Here is a 19,138-nt window from a genome sequence, read left to right on the forward strand (position 1 = left end):
TGGTTTGACATACATCGTCAGTTTCAATCACTATTCGGATATTTGAGAGTTACCGAAGGAAATTGTCTCCATTATTGGTGAAAAGTTTTCTTCATGCTATAAGACTACTTAAAGCTGGCTTGCAGAAATTTCAATAACTTTTTAGGCTTTACTACTTTTTTCAAATTTCTTAATGGCAAATGAATTAGATTTGTGGAATCACATTCAACACTGACCTGCTCATAATTTGCTTCAACGGTAGCTCGGGGTGCAGTTCTTTGGGTGATTTATTAACTGAAAATGATCCATCTCATCTAAACCCCGATGGAGTTACTCCGTTTGAAAACGTATTCTTATGGAACAAGGTAACAGTTATGACATACTCTCTCTGATATTACAATATTAAGAGTGTAAATTAATGTATGTTTTGAATGTTTGGAATAGATTTCTATCATTGCTTATTGATTGAATTTTCTTGGAAAATACTTCGAAAATTTTAATGAAATGACTGAATTACTAGCTGATACATCGAGTCACCACGAAAAGTTGGGTTTTCATACCAGGATATTTTCCATGACTTTTTGAGACAACTGATGATGCTTGGGAAGCGATTCATGATTTCTTCACGGTGTTTCCCAATTTAAAAACAAATGACTTGTATATCTCCAGTGAATCATTCGCTGTCGTTTATGTCTCAACGCTCACGGCGTATATGGTAAAGAAAATTCTGGTGATATTTTAGCTATCAAAATATCAAATCAATTGACAATAACAATTTATTAGATTTCATCGATTAAAAGAGGTACGAATGGCTAACAACAAAGAAAACAAATGCTAAACATCGGTTGACATACCTTATCTACTTTTATCATTACTATTCATTACTTTATCAAAAATCTAAAAGAAGGCATGGAAGGGTGCATCCCACTTTAACAGAGGTTTGGTATTCAAGATTTAAGCAATGCCTGTTCTGTTCATGATCAGAGTTATGATTAGATATGCGATGAGAACAAATATAGATCATTAGAATACATTTCAACCGACCAGCTGGTCGTCTTGTATTCTCATCATTATGTGCAATTCTTTTTAAGGAACAAAGTGCAGAACTCAATCTTCATTGGTAATGGTTATTTGAGTGGTATTATTGATGTTAATTATTGATTTCGGCTATTTTTATCATTACCAATTATTATTATTAAAAACGTTGAGAGTTACTGTTTGTCTAGTTGGAAGTTACTGTTTAATAGGTTAGACTGGATGGATTGGCAAAGTGAAATAGGCACTTTTTAACAGCTCAAGTATTTGGACTGCGAGACTACTCAGTGTTATATTCTGGAGTGAAGGGATATGTAGTTTAAAGGAATTATAATGAGTAAGTGTGGGTAGAGAGAGGTATTGGTGGGATGAACAGCATAGTCGTGAGATTTGTGGGATGACGAAGATATCTCGTGATGCTTGCAGGAATGGATGCGAGAAGTGACGAATTAGTTGCTGAGCTACAAAAAGCTATATCCAGTAAGAAATCAGGTTATCATCTATCACATTTGATCCTACTTGAGCATTCCCATTATTTGGACTTTTTAAAAGACGGGAGGCGGTCCTTTAGCTTTTAGTTAATCAGTAGAATAAGTAGCCCTTTCTCGATACTTATTCTCACTCCCATTTTGCATATTACTGCTATTTATTGCAGAAGTCGCTCGCCTGAAAGAAAAATTCGACAGCTCCAACAAACACTTGGCCACGTTAACATCGGAGATTGCTGAGGGTTTGTCTGGTCTCCTTTTTAAATTTCAAAATTTTCACTCGATGGCACATATTAATTTTACGGTTGCTAATAATACTTTGAATTACTTGGGACATTCGTGGCACTTCTGATTATCAAATGATTTTAATAAGATTCACACTTAAAGTTGAAAGTGTTTTTCTGGAAATTGATGGGAAACTGTGTCTAGTATACCTACATTGGTAGGTATAGCACATTCATTGATAGTTACAGATGTGTTATTGATTGATATAGTATCACAGCAGTCTTCTCTTTAGGCTTCACTGCTTGCAGGAAGGGCGAAAATAGCTGCTAACAGAATAAGAATTGCCACTTTAGATGCTGAAAGATTCGCTTGCATTCAAATAGAAAAGTTAAATGTTGAATTGATCGACAGGTAAGCATTCTGGTCGACGCTGTTAGCTTAATATTCCTCTTTTTTTGCCGAATTACTGCTCGAACTTCCAAAATCGTCTTCTCAGATCATATGATCACTCATATATTACTTGTACTTTGTTTAAATTGCCGTCTGTTCCATTCTATATTAGTTGTTCCTTTCCATCTTCCAAAATATTGTAAAATGTTAACAATTGTTTAGATTTGATGCGATGTGTAAAGAAATATGCGCAATAAACGAAGAAACGGAGAAGCAGGCTACCGAATTGCAATTGGAAATTGAAGCAGCAAAAGATGTTAAAAGTACTGTTAGCGTTTGTAAAGAAACATTAGGAATGTTGCGTAGTACGGTAAGTCTTTCTTTGCTGTTTTTGCATGCTGATTAATTAATCAGTTTCTTTTACTTTTATCTATAGGTAAAGTGCAAAAAGTCTTTCATCTATAGTTAAGGTACGAAAAATCTTTCATCTATAACTAAGGGACAAAAGTCATTTTAATGATGTAATGCATAGACTAGAAGATATATCACTTCTCTGTGAACGGCAGTTACTGCTAATAAGTTATTTTCGAGTTTTGTAATATTTCAATCAAGAAGTAATTTGCGAGTTGAAATTACTGGTAAAGTTAATTGTTTTAGAGATTTGGTGACAACGACGACATGGATGATACACGTAGGGATATTGAAAGTGCACAAAACGAATGTAAGATGTTCGTTCTACTTAGGGTATTTCTTATGATTCGTTTTGACATTTATTAACCAGGAATTAATTTCATGTTTCAGTGCAGTTGCTGTTAGATGAGGTGCAAGCTTTTGAAGTGGATGAAAAGTCACTAAATGATAAACTGAGTACTGTTGCATATGTTGACATTCCATTGGCGGTTAAACATCAAATATAGTGAGTTTTTTTTTTCAATGTGCAACATTTTATTCCGATCACTTATAATCAGTCATGCTGATATTAATCTTCCCAGGAATAGATTTTATGTTCATCCTGATGATGTTAATGAGATTCGAGCCCATCTAACAGTCACGAAAAATTCTTTATCTTTATCTCTGACTATTTGTTCTCATACTTTCGACTGCTTTCAATACACTTTATTGTCAATGGCAACCTTTAGCAGAATGGGAAAATTTTAAATTGTACATTACGCTAGGGACTCTTCAAAACAGAAAGTCATTTACAGCCACGATTTGAAGAAGCGCAAAGGGGAGTTGGTTCGTAAGCTTATGCATGCACGTCTCAGTCGAAGCCGTCTGGATTCACAATTTGTGATGAGTGATTTGTGAATATATCATGTCAATACGCTATAATGCTGTTAGAATTGGAAGATTAAATGCGATCAACAGAGTACTGAGATGGGTAAACGCTTTTATTGATTGCAAAATAAGTGATGAGCACTTATTGATGATTATATAAGGAGACATATCTAGGGGAATAAAGCTAGGAGTAATTTTGGTGCCAGTTAATTCTTTCCTGAATTTAAAATACGGTTTGGTCTATCCTTTTTCATAGTCGTTTAAGGAACACATTTCAAGAAAAAAGTTGGAGAGGCGATATTCTTTATATAACGCAAAGTAGATCGGTACTTCAAGAATGCTTCGTATCGGACAATAAAATGATCATTTATTCGAGTGATAAAAGAAAAAAGGGAATTATAAAGAAAAAAGGTGACGGTTACCTCGCATTTTTTGTTCAGTAACCGGCCATTGCTTTTTATCTTTGTGTTTATTTGTACAATTTTGTTGATAATATACTTATCTGTACAATCAAACCGTTGAAACATTTAGGCACAACATCACACAACATCATAGCTGCCTTATACAGACATGCATCACACAGACGGTGAGATTAATTCTAACAGGATTTGTAGCCCAGGTGTTTCAGCATCCAGTTTACTTATTAAAATTCAAGTTAAAACTTAGAGGGTGCGATGCGGTGTCACTGACATAGTAGCATACTGAAGTATTATCACTTTGTTCATTAGGTACGGTGCATTAAACCAGCTATGATGGTGAAAATTTCGAAGCGTCAGAGAATGCATGTTGTTCTGCAATTTAAGCGGAAATCTACGCTGTATTTACATGAAAATAGTTCGTTGGAAGGGTATCAACTAAGTTTGAAACAGATTTCATCAGAAAAATTCATGAAGGTATTTTCATCCAATATGTTTCGTGCTATGTTGGAGAACTTTCCTGTTCTGATGATTTCTGCAAATTTCACTTGGTTAACCTCTTTGTCTTTCTCCAGCAATAAACTGAATAAAGAAGAGTCGTAAAAATATCATAACCCTTCTGTTCTGAGAATATTATCAGTCCTCAGATGACGCATTCCTGTACGGATCATCCCTCAACCAATACATGTACCAAAAAAATTCTACGCATGGACGTACCGTGTTACTGTCCCGATTTGTAGTGGTAGAATAAGGCTGGAGAGAATAGAACCAATGTGATCACACTGAATGCTGATGCAAAGTCAACGTATAAATGCATTCGGATGATTTGTTTATCGAAAGTTAAGAGGGCACGAAGGAAGCCAGTGGTGATCGTTACGATTCCTTGAGAGTAACAATTCCCTTGCAAAAAATTGTCATGACATTTCAATACAGATTGAAATCTACCATTCTTAGAATCGGTTGGGCATGTCATGCGACATTTCAAGTACCACTAAAACCAGCACTTTCTTCTGCAAAAGTGTAGCCAAAGAGAGAAAAACCTCGAGTGCGTCAGGGGGGAATCGAACCCCCGTCGATTGCTTGGAAGGCAACCATGCTGACCATTACACCACTGACGCTTCTATAGGGGATAATTCCAAATCGTCATCTTCATATTCTTAAATTTCCTTCCATATTTTTATTCTGATTTAAAGATTCTATAAGTTCATTTGTCACAAATAAACTCAGTTACGCCGCGACGTTTGTTTCCATTGTTAGGTCGCTTGTTTTCGATATCTGACCAATCATAAATTATTGGTTTTATATGCCGAAAGAGCTTATAATTACGTTTTCGAATTAGGACAATTATTAGCCAAGTTCATTAAAATGTCACTTACATTCCAATTATCGTTTAATGAACAACTTATTTCATGATCCAATTACTTTAAGCTGTAAACGGTACGACGTTTAGTGTAACAATCTTTTTTGTAATATGCAAATTTTTTTTTTTTTGAAAACGGTGTCTTGTTCATCGCATTAAAAAAATCGTCAATTTCAGCAAATAGCGGTCAGGAAATAGTACAATATATGCCAAGCATATATTGTATCCTCGAGTAGAAATCAGAATTTTGATCGAATTCATTCGTCCTTGAACCCGATCATTATTAGCAATAAATTTTTATTGAAGCACCATGAAACATTTAAATAATGTGCGTTAATCAAAACTTGTAAAAATTTGAATAAATCAGATTTTGAAATGTGACTTTTTCAGGTGACAAAAAAGGGTACAAATTTAAATTTATTCCTTCGAAATTAATGTTTATGAATATAGGCATTCTGATGGAAAACATAAAGATAACATGTTATTCAAGGATAGATCATTTACAAATGAACAAAAAATGTTGAAAAGAAATGATTTGAAATGATGCGACATAAAAGTGAGAAATGTGAAATTAAATTGATGTCATAGATGTGAAATTATTAGCATAGATTGTATAGACGTGAAATTAAATTACAAATTTTATACATGTTAATATCAAGCGATTTGTTTTTTGTTTCTTTTCTCTCTGATAATATTTCACGTGAATCCACATAAACAATATATGAAAAGTGGAGAGATATTACATACTATTGTTTTTGAGAAATTAAAAGAATAATATGTTTGTTGTGTATCAGACAATGATTATTACTTCTATAGTGAACATAAAATAGTAGAAAAGGAATGAAGATAAAGATCAGTGGCAAGTTTATTCAGCTTTTACGGGTAAAATCACTTCACCAGCTTGAGCTCCAGCTTTAAAAGGTGCTTGAGGATCATCTTCTTCATCCGGTACCTCAGCCCATTGCACCACAAATTTATCTTCCTTAGGTGGTCCTTGCAAGCGCATTATTGTTAATTCAGTTTTGTTACCTTTGGTAACAAATCCATATACCGGCGTGACACGATAATGTTCATTGTTTGTTGATTTTACCTACATTTTTTCTATGAATCATAAATGCAAACTTCTAGTCTCTTTTCATTTGATTATTTTACTGAGAAAGGTGTTTCGAACCTGGATGAAAACTTGAATTGAAAATAGGAAAGTAACAAGTCCATTTACTAGTCTATTAACAAGTCCTGGAATGACTTATAGGTCTTGACATGCCAAAATTTTCTAGGTAATATTACCTCGAAACTTCCTGTATCGCTAATTAATCCAATTCTATCATTTTTATAGATTACAGTGATTTCTTGATCTTTATAAATAAATATTAATGAAATGCTTTAAGTGTACATCAGCAAAATAATAATTTGGAATATGGACTGATAAAAGTTTTACTTTAAAACCTAAACGACTCTCCGTCTGGTTGATAATATTAACAGTTACAGTTCCGCCAGCGGCGGGAAAAGTAACTTCGGATGGGTCGATATTAAGTGCCATGCAATTCGTTCTTTCCTTTTTCGTCCTATAACGAAAATTAAAATGAGCCTCCTAAACAGTTGCAGTTAAACGGTACAATTGAGGAAATTCACAATGATCACTACATTAATGCTACGATTCTTTTATGCAAAATTTGTTTAAAATAATTTATGAGTCATTCCGTGTGTGCAGTATGGTTTGTGATAGCATCATTCCAAGAATTTCAACACTTACAACAATCTCATTTATATTCTTAGATAGAATGTGAAAATTTGACAATCCTTGACAATTTGACAAAATTTAACTCCAAGAAGAAAAGTCTAGAATAATAATGTTCAGTAACTGAGGGAGAAAATATAAAACAATTCCAAGTTCGGGTTTCAAAAAGAAAAACTGCTCTAACTTATTCACTTAAAGTACCTGTAGCAGGATTGGTTCAAAATCTTTCCTCATTTCATCAGTGGAACTAAATTTTAAAATAATCTCACCAATAATCATTTTGAATCGTGCCAGTCTTACTGCAAAAACAATCGAAAGATTGATTTGATGTGACAGTAGGATTGATTATTAGATTGCAGAAAGATGGACAATATCAATTTGTCACTGATATTCCGATCATTTCATTTCAAATTTTCAATAAATATTGTTATCTTTCGGTTGAAAATTAGTAGAAGATAGTGCTGAAGACAACAAGAACAGAATAAAATGTGCAATCAGACTTGTGATTAAATATTTACAAAATATTGTTACGCAACATTAGCCTTTTAAATTTATCCGTCTTCTTTCTCAGTCCTTCCTTCTACTTCAACCAGCATTAGATACTTCTAAGAGATGGTACTGATTCTTTTGGAGAATTAATCTTTAAAGAAAAAAAAATTGGAAAGTGAGTTCTAAATTAATTAAGTAGCTTCCGGAAAAGTATTTGAATTGTATGAACTACATGCATGAATATGCAAAATATCCCACTTGATCTCAGGTAAAATTAAATTGGAAAATCGAAATTGTTATTTATCGTATGCATACTGAAATTGAAAATTTTTTACATTTTGCTTTAAATGACATAATGAAAGCATTCATGGATGACACATTTCAATGAATCATTTATTGTATAATTTTTCATTCTCAATAACAGGTTGGATCAATTGTATCATTGCATATTATAATTATTTCTTCAAGCCAATAAATATTAAATCGTCTTTTCCGCCGATTTAATGGCGCAAATTCAATGCAGTGATTCACATTTTTGTTTTCCTTTGCCAATGTAACATTTGTATTTTTTGCAGGAGACACTGAAAAAGATATATATAATCAACTTTTTTCAATTGTTTGCTATTTTATATCATCAAGCCCTTGATAATAGTTCTCGAATTCACTTTTTTTTTTTGCTTTTATTGAATGATTAATGTGTAATTTCAATGATTTGAAAGTAATACTGTGAAGAATTAAAATTGTTTAAAATATTTTGTTATCAGTAACTGCAAAGTTTATTTTTTTGAAATAAGTATGAATCACTCAATAGTATAATTTCATTCCATTTCTTTCTTAAACTATAATTTTTGTTCAGCACTAACAATTGTTCCATTCTATTATGTCTCATCATTCCAAAATATGCTTCTTTTCGATAAAGGTTAGCTCCGTCACTTTGTATAATCAATGTTAGTCACCTCGTAGTGGACATTACGACATATAATAACCATCTAGATCTATTCGGTATCTTTTTTGGGTAACCCAGTATCACATACACAGAGAAAAAAAATAGCCATTTATTTGGTTACTTAGAAGTGAATTAACGAAGTGTAATGATGGTATTAAATTGAATGAAGTGGATTAACGAAGTGTAATGAAGGTATTAAATTGAATGACTTTCCGGCAATACCGAATAAAGTTATCCGGAATGTATCTTTGGTTGCAATTTTTATACATTGTTTAAAAAACACTTTTTATATTGCAGTTGTGTATGTGCCTTATGTCGGTAGTTAATATTCTCTTGGCTATATTCCTATTGCTATTTTCTATAATGCAGAAAGGTAAAGGTGTGCATGCTCTTGCAGACTATTTCTGTTTCATCCTATTCATTCTTATTGCCATTTTCGCGGCTTTTTCCGTGATAAAGGAGAATCTTATTTGGCCCTTACTTGGAGCAACGGTAATCCCAATATTTTTAACTTAGTAAGAATCTCACCATTCAGAATCCCTTCTAGAATTTACATCTTTTGCTTCTTCTGATCAAAGTTCTTCATTTAATTGCTTTTTCTGTTCGAGTCTTCTCAAATTTCTTACATGCACTCAATATAATAATAAGGGTTTCGCATCCATCATTAGTTGAACGTCGAACATAAATGATATCAATATTATTAATATCAATGGCAATTTCAGCTAGCCATCTTAATCTCGCTATTGATTGCACTTGCATATCACCTACTTTATTGTTACAGCAATCGAGTTGATAGTGAGTCTTGGCTGTTAATTAGATTGAGAACAAGTGATAGGAAAGAACTAGAGCCAACAAATTTAAAGCAGATTATAACAGGCACTTTAAGTGAAAGTATCATAACTGTAAGACACAGTTTTAATAAAAATGTTAAGATTGAAAAAAAGCTGGTTATATTTTTAGATAGAAGAATTCAGCAGATAGAAAAGTGAAAGGAAAGAGGATATATAGGATAGTTGCAGAACATTTGTGGAAATTCTTCATATCATATCCTCCCTTTCTGTCACTTTCATGAAAGATGATGATGATGATGATGATGAATGATGATGAATGATGATGATGATGATGATGATAATGATGATGGTGGATTCATTCATGAACATAATTTTCAGTTTTCGAAGTTGCCGGTTCAGCGATCATTTATTTAGCCATTTTAATCATTGCTGGATTTTGCACTTTTATTGCAATCCGTTGGCGAATATTTGTTACTCTTAGAAGGAAAGTCAAGAAGCAACGGAATGCATCAAAGGAAGCCAAGGCTTCATTGATACAATGTGAATTATGAATCTAAAGAAAATGAATGCCGAAAAGGGATAATGTCATTTCAGTATGACATCATCATCATCATCACCATTATTTATAATCAAAACGTAAACAACCCAAAATGGCCTCATTAATGACATTAATTAAGATTTCAAATAAAATATTGAAATATTTGACTTCTGTTAATGCTTTAATCTATTCCTATGATGCTATTATTGCAAGCATTTATTCAGGATATTTATTCGCAGCTATCAACATTGCTACTTTCTTTTTACAATTGGGGCGATTCATATCTTTACCAAACAAATCATTATTATTAAATGGCAGTGACAACTATAGAAAAAATTTTAATGATCAAGTAATAGAAAACAAAAGGAGAACTTGTCTTGACTTCTGTTCAGTTTAATTATTTAAATCTTTTACATTGTATGTCATTTTTTTGTCTAAGTAAGTAGAAATCGGAAAGTCTTCCATATAAAACCCCAAATTACAAAAATAAAACTGAAGCAGTGAGGTTTTCAACGGATTCACAATTTTCCAATCAACTATTTATTACTCGGGACAATGGCTATTAGCTTCATAAATTAACTCATATGATTGCATTATGTTTAATTTGACAAACGAGCATATCGTAGTGTTAAATCAACAATTTAAGTATTATTCATATGTTACAAAATTTCAGCTATGTTTAAAGTCTCACAGCACCATAACATATAGAAGTATTCAGTTTTTTCTGACGTGAAATATAGTGTGGACGGAAAGCAAACGTAAGATAAAGTACCAGTAATAAAAAGCTTTAATAACATTACGTTACATGCGAGGAGTTTTTGTCCAAGCAGAAATTACTCAACCATTTTCCTTTCTCACCTATGAACTGTCAGTCTTAAATCTAACAGTTAAGACTTGAGCTCTAATATAACTTTAGCTCTTTTACAGAGAGGCTTCAGCAAACTTCTGAACAATTATTTAAAGTAAGAAGTAAATTGATAAACTTGACTCATGAAAGCCTTTTATGAGTATATTTCAAATATTCGTTACGAATATTACTATCTTTAACATTATCGGATGATAAAAGATGCAATGCTTACATTGAAGATTTCAACAAAGTTGAGAATGAAAAAAAAATCAGTACAATACTGCTCAGGTACACATCTTAATTAAAGGACATTCCCTAATGAACAATTCCAATCACTTTTAATCACATCCTTCATGCCTGAATCTACAAGTAAACTAATCCGGTATCATTATTTAAGCTAATATGGATTCATTAGAACTGTTGTCTGATGTATCGAAGAGTGAATCGTGCTACCTTCCCATTTGGATGATAGATAACGAAAATTTGATTGCCCTCCGACACCGAATCTTCCTTTGGTCGATAACAACAACTGCAATCGATAGAAATCGTTGATAATTAGAGAAAGAAACAATTAAGGAAGAAATAAATATTTGTAAAGAAAAAAAGATTAAAGTCAACCTCTTGTCAGTTGCAAATATCACCAGATTATTCAAAATAGTAACCAAAAAAGGACACGTTGAGGTCACGTCTATTTCTCGCTGTGAACAATCATATTCGTACGATCATAGAGACAAATAAATTCGAATGATAGAGAAAAATTGATACCTTCGAAAACCAGTCAACCTAACGTCAAGTTTATGCTTAATTTCTACGTATGACTGGCACCCGTATGAGCATGGAAATTCTCCGTCACTAAGACGAAAACGTATTCGACTTCCAACCGGAACCTGAAATAATTCAATCGATTTTACCAAAGGTGAAACTACCTTCTTTATAGAAGATGAGCACAGGAATAACGAAAAGGATATTGATGAAGCAGAAAGCCGCCTTGCTGTAATTTTACAGAAAGATAAACAAGGAGCGCTATGAGTGATTTAATAAAGATAATAAATAAAGTGAGTAATTAAGCAATATATCGATGCATAAGTGAAACTATCAGTGATACTACTGGTCCAGTGCCTTAATCGATCAAAAATTCATATAGGCTTACCGATATCCTCCAATAGCAATCGATATTTCCACCCTTTGGACTGGTTAATATTTGCCATTTATCTGTTGCGTGTAATTCAGTGCCACATACTGGAAAAGTTTTTTCTCCGAATTGAGTCAGCAATAGTAATCTTCATTAAAACTTTTATTAGTCCTCTTAGTTTCTTTGAATTCCACTGGCCTTAGAATCCTTTCAAGAGCCCTAGACTTTATCATCTCCTACCTCTCTCTTTTCTCTCTTCAGTTTTGCATTTCCATTTTGTTCTATTCTTCCTAAATCTTAGCACTCTGAATCAGTGCACAACACAGGTTTACTTTGATGATTGAAATATCAGTAGAAATTCTCCCAAATTTTAAAATTTTTTGTGCATAGAGTCTTTCCTTCCCGCGTTTCCCCGCACTACAAACATAGTGCTAGATGCTCCTAATCGATATTCGCACTTGTACACATCCATACATATCATCTGCAATCAGCACTAATGGTGAATGATGAATGAAATTTAGATCTGCAAATGGTAAATCCCTCTTTGCTTTCCCAACCTTTCCCTCTCCCTCGTAAAGCATTCGCACAGTATCCTTCGTATTCGAAATGAACCTGTTTTCGAGTAATTCCTTTCGCAGGATATAATTAATCTCAAAACCAGTTCCGATAAAGAGTGAGAGGAGAAGTGAAACACCTGGGATCCATGCTTATTAGCATCAGTAATAATGGTCTATATCATACATAAATTATCTTATTTGAAATCTTCTGCTCAAAAAAAGAACTTTAATTATTCAAGGTTGAAACGAATCTTCCATAATAAATGAAAATATGTGTGACATCAAAGTGCACATGGAATTCATTAAGGCGCACGTGGATTTTGTTCTTGTTTTTGTATATTTTCAAGATTAATATAATACAATACGAATTTTACTGATTATTTGCATAATTAAACATGAAAGTTGGAAGAAATTATTTTTCAGATGCCTCTTACTCGATGGCTGTAGTATACTGCAATCGTAACCACCAAGACCTTCTGGACATCGACACCGATTGCAGTTATTCGGATCTGGATAGCCTCCTGCTAAACAATTTCGCGGGCCTTGACCTGCACAGGCATCTGTAAGCAGAGTATGTTCGAATTCAGTAGGAGTTTGGATGCTTTTTTTGTTAAGTCTTGAGGTTCAATCTTATCTTTGACTGCTTAATCTCAATAAGCGCAGTTGGCATATATAAATGAGAGTCTGTATATGAAGACGGATACTTAGGCAATAGATATCATTGATCACTTTGGCATCCAAAAAAGCCATTTTTTCGGTACCCATCGTCGTTACATATTTCAATTCTTTGGGAACAATAGTAAAATCCGATACACGAATTGCATGCGCTACAGCATGATAATGCATCAGTGACCCGTAATCATAAGGTATACGTCGGGGTGATATCTAAAGATATAAAAGAATTAAAAAAAAAGAAAAAATAAGAAATCTTTTATGCTCTTCTGCGGAAGTTTCATAGTAAAATTGATCCAGAATACTAGCAAATAACTCATTTTGCGCAATTATCTTGTTAGTGCCAAAAATCTTAGATATTAAAATGCTTCATTTCCCGCATTCTTGATCATTGAGAATTGTCAGATCATAGAAGATAATTCTTTATCCCTAATGCTTGTACACCAAACAATTTGTAAGAGTCTTTTTATAACAGAACAAAGTTGCAGACACCAAGATGTGTCCTTAGTGAATCTGTCATTTAATTTATCAGTAGTGCACGCTCTGCCTTTTGTTTTCCCAGGTCCTGCATATGTTTGTTCTTTCATCTTTCCGTCACACACTTGAACTAAATTGATTTTTAGATTTTGAGGTAAAGCTGAATTTTAAAATTAAAATGATAGAAGACATGCAGGAGGAATGAAATTAATTGAAAGAATGAAAGTAGAAGTTAGGCAAAGTAAATTCCGGATTGCATAAATTGGATAGAAGTCGAAATATATTCTACGTATCGTCGTGATATGAAATAAAATGAAAGCAATTCTCCCTGCTCAAGTGGCTTTTATCACAATTCCCTAAATGTTTACTTACCGTAACTAAGATATTTGCGAATTGTTAACATATCTTTTGAAATACTGAAAATTTTCTGTTAATATTTTAAACAATGTTATATTCATTGCAAATGTCTCGTTGACTTGCGACCTTTCGAATTTTCAGTAAATTGTTTGGAAATGTTCTTACTTTTCAATGAACAAATTTTTGATAAATTTTAAAAGTCTCTCACAAATGAAAATACGACACCCTAAGTATATTAGCCAATTTTAAAGTTTACACTAAAGAAAACTTACTTGTCTAATGCCAAATGCTTGAAGCATACTCCGGAATGGCATGAAAGATGCCGTAGCTTCATCCATTACGTTTTTCCAGTTGATTGAGATGTACTGATCCCGATCAGGGCGTTGATGGGTATGCCAAAAGCCCAATGCATGTCCGGTCTCGTGCGCCACAACGTATTCCTTTAGATATTCTAGATATTTCATTGATCGTATGATTGTTTTCCACTAGGGAGTTAACAAGATAGATGGTTCTGTGAGATATGTCACCAATGGAGGACAAACTACGAGGATTTTCTAATTATTATATACATCGTACTGATGGCGGTATTGTTGTATACCAGACTTGGCTAGATAAGAATCATCGAGGAATCTTAAAATTACATTTGAAATCAAGTTTTAAATTTGTTACGTTATTGTATTACTTGCCTTAGAAATATTTCATCAATTTGAAAAAAAAATTTATCACGCCATAGTTATTTTTGTCATAGATAATCAAATATTCAAATTAATATTTACATAATGTGCTCATTGTTAAATTCACATATGGTTTATTCATCAGTTAATCTACTTTTAAAATCAGTTCTTGAAAAAGGAGAGATTGTTGAAGTACGTTTTGAAATTACTATTCGTCATGTTCAACTAAGGAGCGTTATTCAGATTATTTAAATTGATTAACTTTCCTTCCTTTCCGCCATTATTTATTACCCTCGAACAAAAATGAGTGAAATTTCAAACTAGGTTCTAAAACCAGCCTTTTTATGGTACACACACACATACACACACACACACGCACACACACACACACACACACACACACACACACGTACATACACACACATACATATGCACAAATATACATATATGGTGCTGACATGGACGTAGTTTTTACGCATTCATTATTAGTATTTGTGAATTTTTGGAAGATTCTGGGAATAAACTTTCTTTCTTTTCAATTGAATATGAGCAGAGAGGTTGCCATGAAAGTCATTATTGAAGTTATCAAGCAAGCAATGCAAATAATTCTATGAAAAGTTAATCAAAAAATAGTAAAAATGAACTGAGTGAAAATAAAACTGAAAAGGGAAAAAACGACATTTTAATAAGTCAGACAAAGTTCTTACTTCAGCGCATTCACTTCCTATGATAATATCCTGATATCCGCCATTTCGTCCAATAAATTCCGTGAAACAGCTATCACCTCGTTCAAGTACATACCTACAATAAACTACTCTTTTTTTCATTTCAATTATTTTGAATAACATAGTTAGCCATCTGAATTAAATTTAATAGGGTTAAGTCGTATTAAAGTGCAAATTGAGATGTGACAAATTTTACTATTTTAAATAGAAACTGAATTATTCCAAATGATGAGTATCATCTAAATGAACACGAGAGATTGTATCTACAATAATATCAAAATGAAAATAGAAGAAGGAATATACCTGATCACATCTCTTGCTTGTACATTTTCCTGAAACCTTAGACATGTGGCTTCTTCCCACATACGTATTCCACGTCGGATAAGATTTCGAAAAGCATCTGAAATAATTCCCACTTTAATCAGCCGTCATTTATTTTTACTAATTTAGAAAATGTATATCCATTAATAGGTAATCGTTGTACTGCACATGGGAAACTTTCCTTATACTTTTCTTCCTTGTACCGCAATGAATCAAAAGTTTCACATGAACAAATGGCAAAATTCCATTTGATGTGATTAATTATACAAAATGTTTGGAACACAAATACTGTACATGTAAGTAAAACTGCCATTGAAAATTTCAATTTGTTCAGGTCAATTTCATAAATTAGCTAATACCAAGCATCCAACAATAGATCATTATTTTTATTATATGCAACATATTTTTAACCTTTGATAACTTCTGGCAATCATTGATATTTTAACTTTTCGTTTCAGCAAATTGTTTATTTTGCATTTATTATGCCTTTGAATTTTTATTTGAATTTTTATTTTTCATTTGTAAATTATCTATTTCGAAAATTAAACCGAATAGAATACTATGAATACGGCAAGTATCCACAAGTTATAGAATCTCTGCAACAGTCGAATAGTGTGAATGAAATGAAAGGTTAAAGCATTTCAAGAAGAGCGTTGAAAACTTCGTCATTGATGTTATCCCCTTTGATATTATTATCTCATCACTAATACAAATGAAACTTTAATTAGATATATAGGAAAGGCAATCTATGGATATATTAACATTGCAAAATTAAAATCTGTAAGATAATCGAATACCTTACGTTGCATTACAATACGACAAAATATAACTGAAGACATGTGATTCAGATCAGATGAAAGTATTGATAAGACAATTTATGAATATATTTGTTTGAAACTGAATGAACATTTATTGATAAAAATGTAATCCTCAAAATGCATTCAAAACAAATCTTTGAAGTTGATTTAACTTCAATATTTTCAGATGAAATATTTCACTCTGAAGTATCAGAATGCGAAGAAAAACTTCAATTGATTTATTAGATAATTAAACTTTATTCAACTATTATCATTTTTAACTTAGCTAGTGAGTTCAATACTTGTGATCAAACAAGTCAACTTCTAAAGGTAATTAATTGCTTTGACGAGCTGCAAATTCGATATATGGGCAGATTTTAATGAATGTCCAAATTTATTGTCAAATTATTAATTAATTTTTACAAATTAGCAGATATTCTGCAGGAGTATTTCATTTGCAAATGCTGGCAATAAATATTTTTCAAATTCTTTTAGAATGAATAAATTTGCTGTACAAGAAGAATTGGTTTTAAATTTTAGGTAATTAAACTTTCTAGACAATTAAAAATTTTACAAGTAAATTTCCAAAGTTGTTTAAATTATGCTACTATAGCGATCTAATTGTACCTTTGCTGATTTCGCTTAATTTAGTAATACTTTTCTTCTAAATTCCCTCTTATCAAATATGTGGGGGAAGAAACTCCCCCACTCCCTCATGGGTACGTCTCAAATATATCATTTCTATGAAATCTACCTTATCATAGCAAAAGTAAAATAAAATTAAAATGCTTTCAGTTGATCAGGATGATGATAGTAATGATAACGATAATGATGATGATAATAATAATGGCTAGTATCCGTTTTAACTGCAATCATCAATTAAAGCCGGTCACAAAAATGGAACATAGAAACATATAGTAGTAGTCGGGAGAAGAGTAAACAGATATTCTTCTTGTACCTCTCTCATTTAATCATTCAATCAATTTCATGCAGCAGCCTGTTTCACTTGTCCCTTCCAATAATAACTTTCCTAATTCAAACAAGAAAACCGGTTTTCTGACCGGATGAATCAGATGAATTGTAACTAACTGCATAAAATTAGTCAAATATTGGTTGGAAAGTCAAAAAGAATTTGTTACGGTTAGTTTAAAATGTGTCTTCAAAGAAGGAAATAGCAAATGTTACAATGTGTATAACCTCCTGGAACATTCCCTTCCTTTCTTGTTAATCAAAAATGATACAAAAGAATTATCATTCAATTAACATTTTCATTTTTATCATTAAAATATTATCACTTATCATTTTTCGCTAATTTAAGTCACATCTAATATTTAAATTAAAAATTTGACTATTACTAGAAAAGAGTAAAGGTCATCAAAAGAATATCGAGGAAAACACTAAATGTTGTAGCAACACATTTTGACCAGTAAAAGCAATTTTTCTTGTCACCTGATTTATTGCACACATGAGAAGCATAATGATGATTTCGAATAGATAAAAAGTAATGATTAGCCTATATAGGTTTAAAGTCTCATCTCATACCCCAATAATTACGTTTAATCCTTTGAATAAATTTATTGATGATTATTAATTATTAATCCGCGACAAATGTGGCTTTATAAGAAAGTAGTGCGAAAAGTTTGTCTCCCTTGAATTGTTCAAATCAAGTTTTGTGAAAAAAAATGTGAATGCAATTCGCGATAGATAAAAGTGGAAATTTAAGTAAATGATTTTATAATATATTTGAACAAAGAAACGTCCAGAAGGCAATAACTAGTCTCATCAAATATTGCATAGTTTCCTGTTGTTAATTAATAATTCGTTTTGTTTTTTTTTTTTTTTTCCGTTGTGACTAATTTCAGTGATATCAATGAATCTCATAGTCAATGATATCATCGCAATAATTTTTGTTTGCAATCAAATCAAACATTCTCATTAATTTTGTCATTCACATGCATTTGTTGTGATATCAGGTGGGTTGTAAATTGTCAAACAGCCTGCAGAAATGCCAGAATCTCATTTTACCAATTGCATCTCATCGTCTCGTAAACTGCAACCAAATAATTAAATAGCAGACAGCGTTTCATAGCAGGGCGGGAATGACTGCGAGATTTTTCAGATTTTTTAGTTAAGTGTAAATTCTAGTTTATGTAATAACTGATTTAAAGGCCTGTTCAAGTTCATTCAAATTACACTGTTGCAAAACACTATCCTATTGTAAATCAGAAAGTATCATTGCAGTACCTGTCCTTATCAAATCGTAAAACCTACACATACTACTTTGTCTCACAATCCGAACATCTCAATTTGTCACACCGAATGCAAATAAGAGATCTTTGAAATTATGGAAAAAAGATGGAAAGAAGTTTAGTAAAGTATTAAAGTGAATTATGGGATATAGATTCAGAATGTTAAATGATCGGTGCTTTTATTGACAGGGAACGCCTAAAAAATTTGTTAGTCGTACAAAGCTGAGCATAGTCTAGCTTATATTTGTACTATAAATTAATGAAGTGGAAAAATGACATGTGTGAATTTAAATAATGAATTAAATCTTGTTGAAACATTATACGACCAACAAATATTGTTAGTATCGAGCTAACATATCGAATATTATTGCTGGATGTAAAAATAAAGCAAATTGTTGAAGTTTCTAAGATTGAGCGAGCTAACATATCAGGTTTCTGAAACAGAGCGAACTAATATATAAGATAGAACGATAAACATATCAGGTTACTAAGACAAGCCAGGCCAACATATCAGGTTCCTAAGATAGGCTAACATATCAGGCTTCTGAGACAGGTCGAGCTAACATATTAATTTGGTCTTATCTTTTTGCATAATTCAGTTTTTCGATTCACACATATCTGTAGTGAAAATTCAACAGTATAAAAATGTGCTTGATA

The 19,138-nt window shown here is 32.3% G+C and overlaps 4 protein-coding genes and 1 non-coding gene across 6 annotated transcripts; 2 read left to right on the forward strand and 3 right to left on the reverse strand.

Moving 5' to 3' along the window:
* Positions 1–1,442: 1,442 nt before the first annotated feature.
* LOAG_00864 (hypothetical protein) lies at positions 1,443–3,507 on the forward strand (the record flags this gene model as incomplete). Its single annotated transcript, XM_003136404.2, has 7 exons — positions 1,443–1,506; positions 1,670–1,744; positions 2,036–2,138; positions 2,340–2,487; positions 2,775–2,838; positions 2,919–3,033; positions 3,323–3,507. 7 exons carry the CDS (start codon positions 1,443–1,445, stop codon positions 3,423–3,425), a joined length of 672 nt encoding a protein of 223 aa, XP_003136452.1. The 3' UTR covers positions 3,426–3,507.
* Positions 3,508–4,857: 1,350 nt separating this feature from the next.
* LOAG_20020 lies at positions 4,858–4,929 on the reverse strand. Its single transcript has one exon. It is a non-coding gene; the product is annotated as a tRNA-Gly (tRNA).
* A 1,107-nt stretch (positions 4,930–6,036) lies between these two features.
* Positions 6,037–6,711, reverse strand: LOAG_00865 (MSP domain-containing protein; the record flags this gene model as incomplete). Its single annotated transcript, XM_003136405.1, has 2 exons — positions 6,037–6,261; positions 6,610–6,711. 2 exons carry the CDS (start codon positions 6,709–6,711, stop codon positions 6,037–6,039), a joined length of 327 nt encoding a protein of 108 aa, XP_003136453.1.
* A 1,945-nt stretch (positions 6,712–8,656) lies between these two features.
* LOAG_00866 (hypothetical protein) lies at positions 8,657–9,686 on the forward strand (the record flags this gene model as incomplete). Its single annotated transcript, XM_003136406.1, has 3 exons — positions 8,657–8,836; positions 9,067–9,235; positions 9,514–9,686. 3 exons carry the CDS (start codon positions 8,657–8,659, stop codon positions 9,684–9,686), a joined length of 522 nt encoding a protein of 173 aa, XP_003136454.1.
* Positions 9,687–10,809: 1,123 nt separating this feature from the next.
* LOAG_00867 lies at positions 10,810–15,491 on the reverse strand (the record flags this gene model as incomplete). Of its 2 annotated transcripts, XM_003136407.2 has the most annotated exons (8): positions 10,810–11,049; positions 11,286–11,407; positions 11,671–11,759; positions 12,644–12,769; positions 12,914–13,094; positions 13,988–14,155; positions 15,097–15,190; positions 15,418–15,491. In XM_003136407.2, 8 exons carry the CDS (start codon positions 15,477–15,479, stop codon positions 10,932–10,934), a joined length of 960 nt encoding a protein of 319 aa, XP_003136455.1. In that variant the 3' UTR covers positions 10,810–10,931. The 2 variants fall into 2 exon arrangements, with proteins under 2 accessions (XP_003136455.1, XP_020306966.1); XM_020445571.1 differs by lacking the exons at positions 10,810–11,049; positions 11,286–11,407; positions 11,671–11,759 and having other exon boundaries at positions 12,489–12,769; positions 15,418–15,479.
* Positions 15,492–19,138: the final 3,647 nt, after the last annotated feature.

Source organism: Loa loa, assembly GCF_000183805.2.
Source record: "Loa loa unplaced genomic scaffold supercont3.23, whole genome shotgun sequence".
NCBI lineage: Eukaryota > Metazoa > Nematoda > Chromadorea > Rhabditida > Onchocercidae > Loa > Loa loa.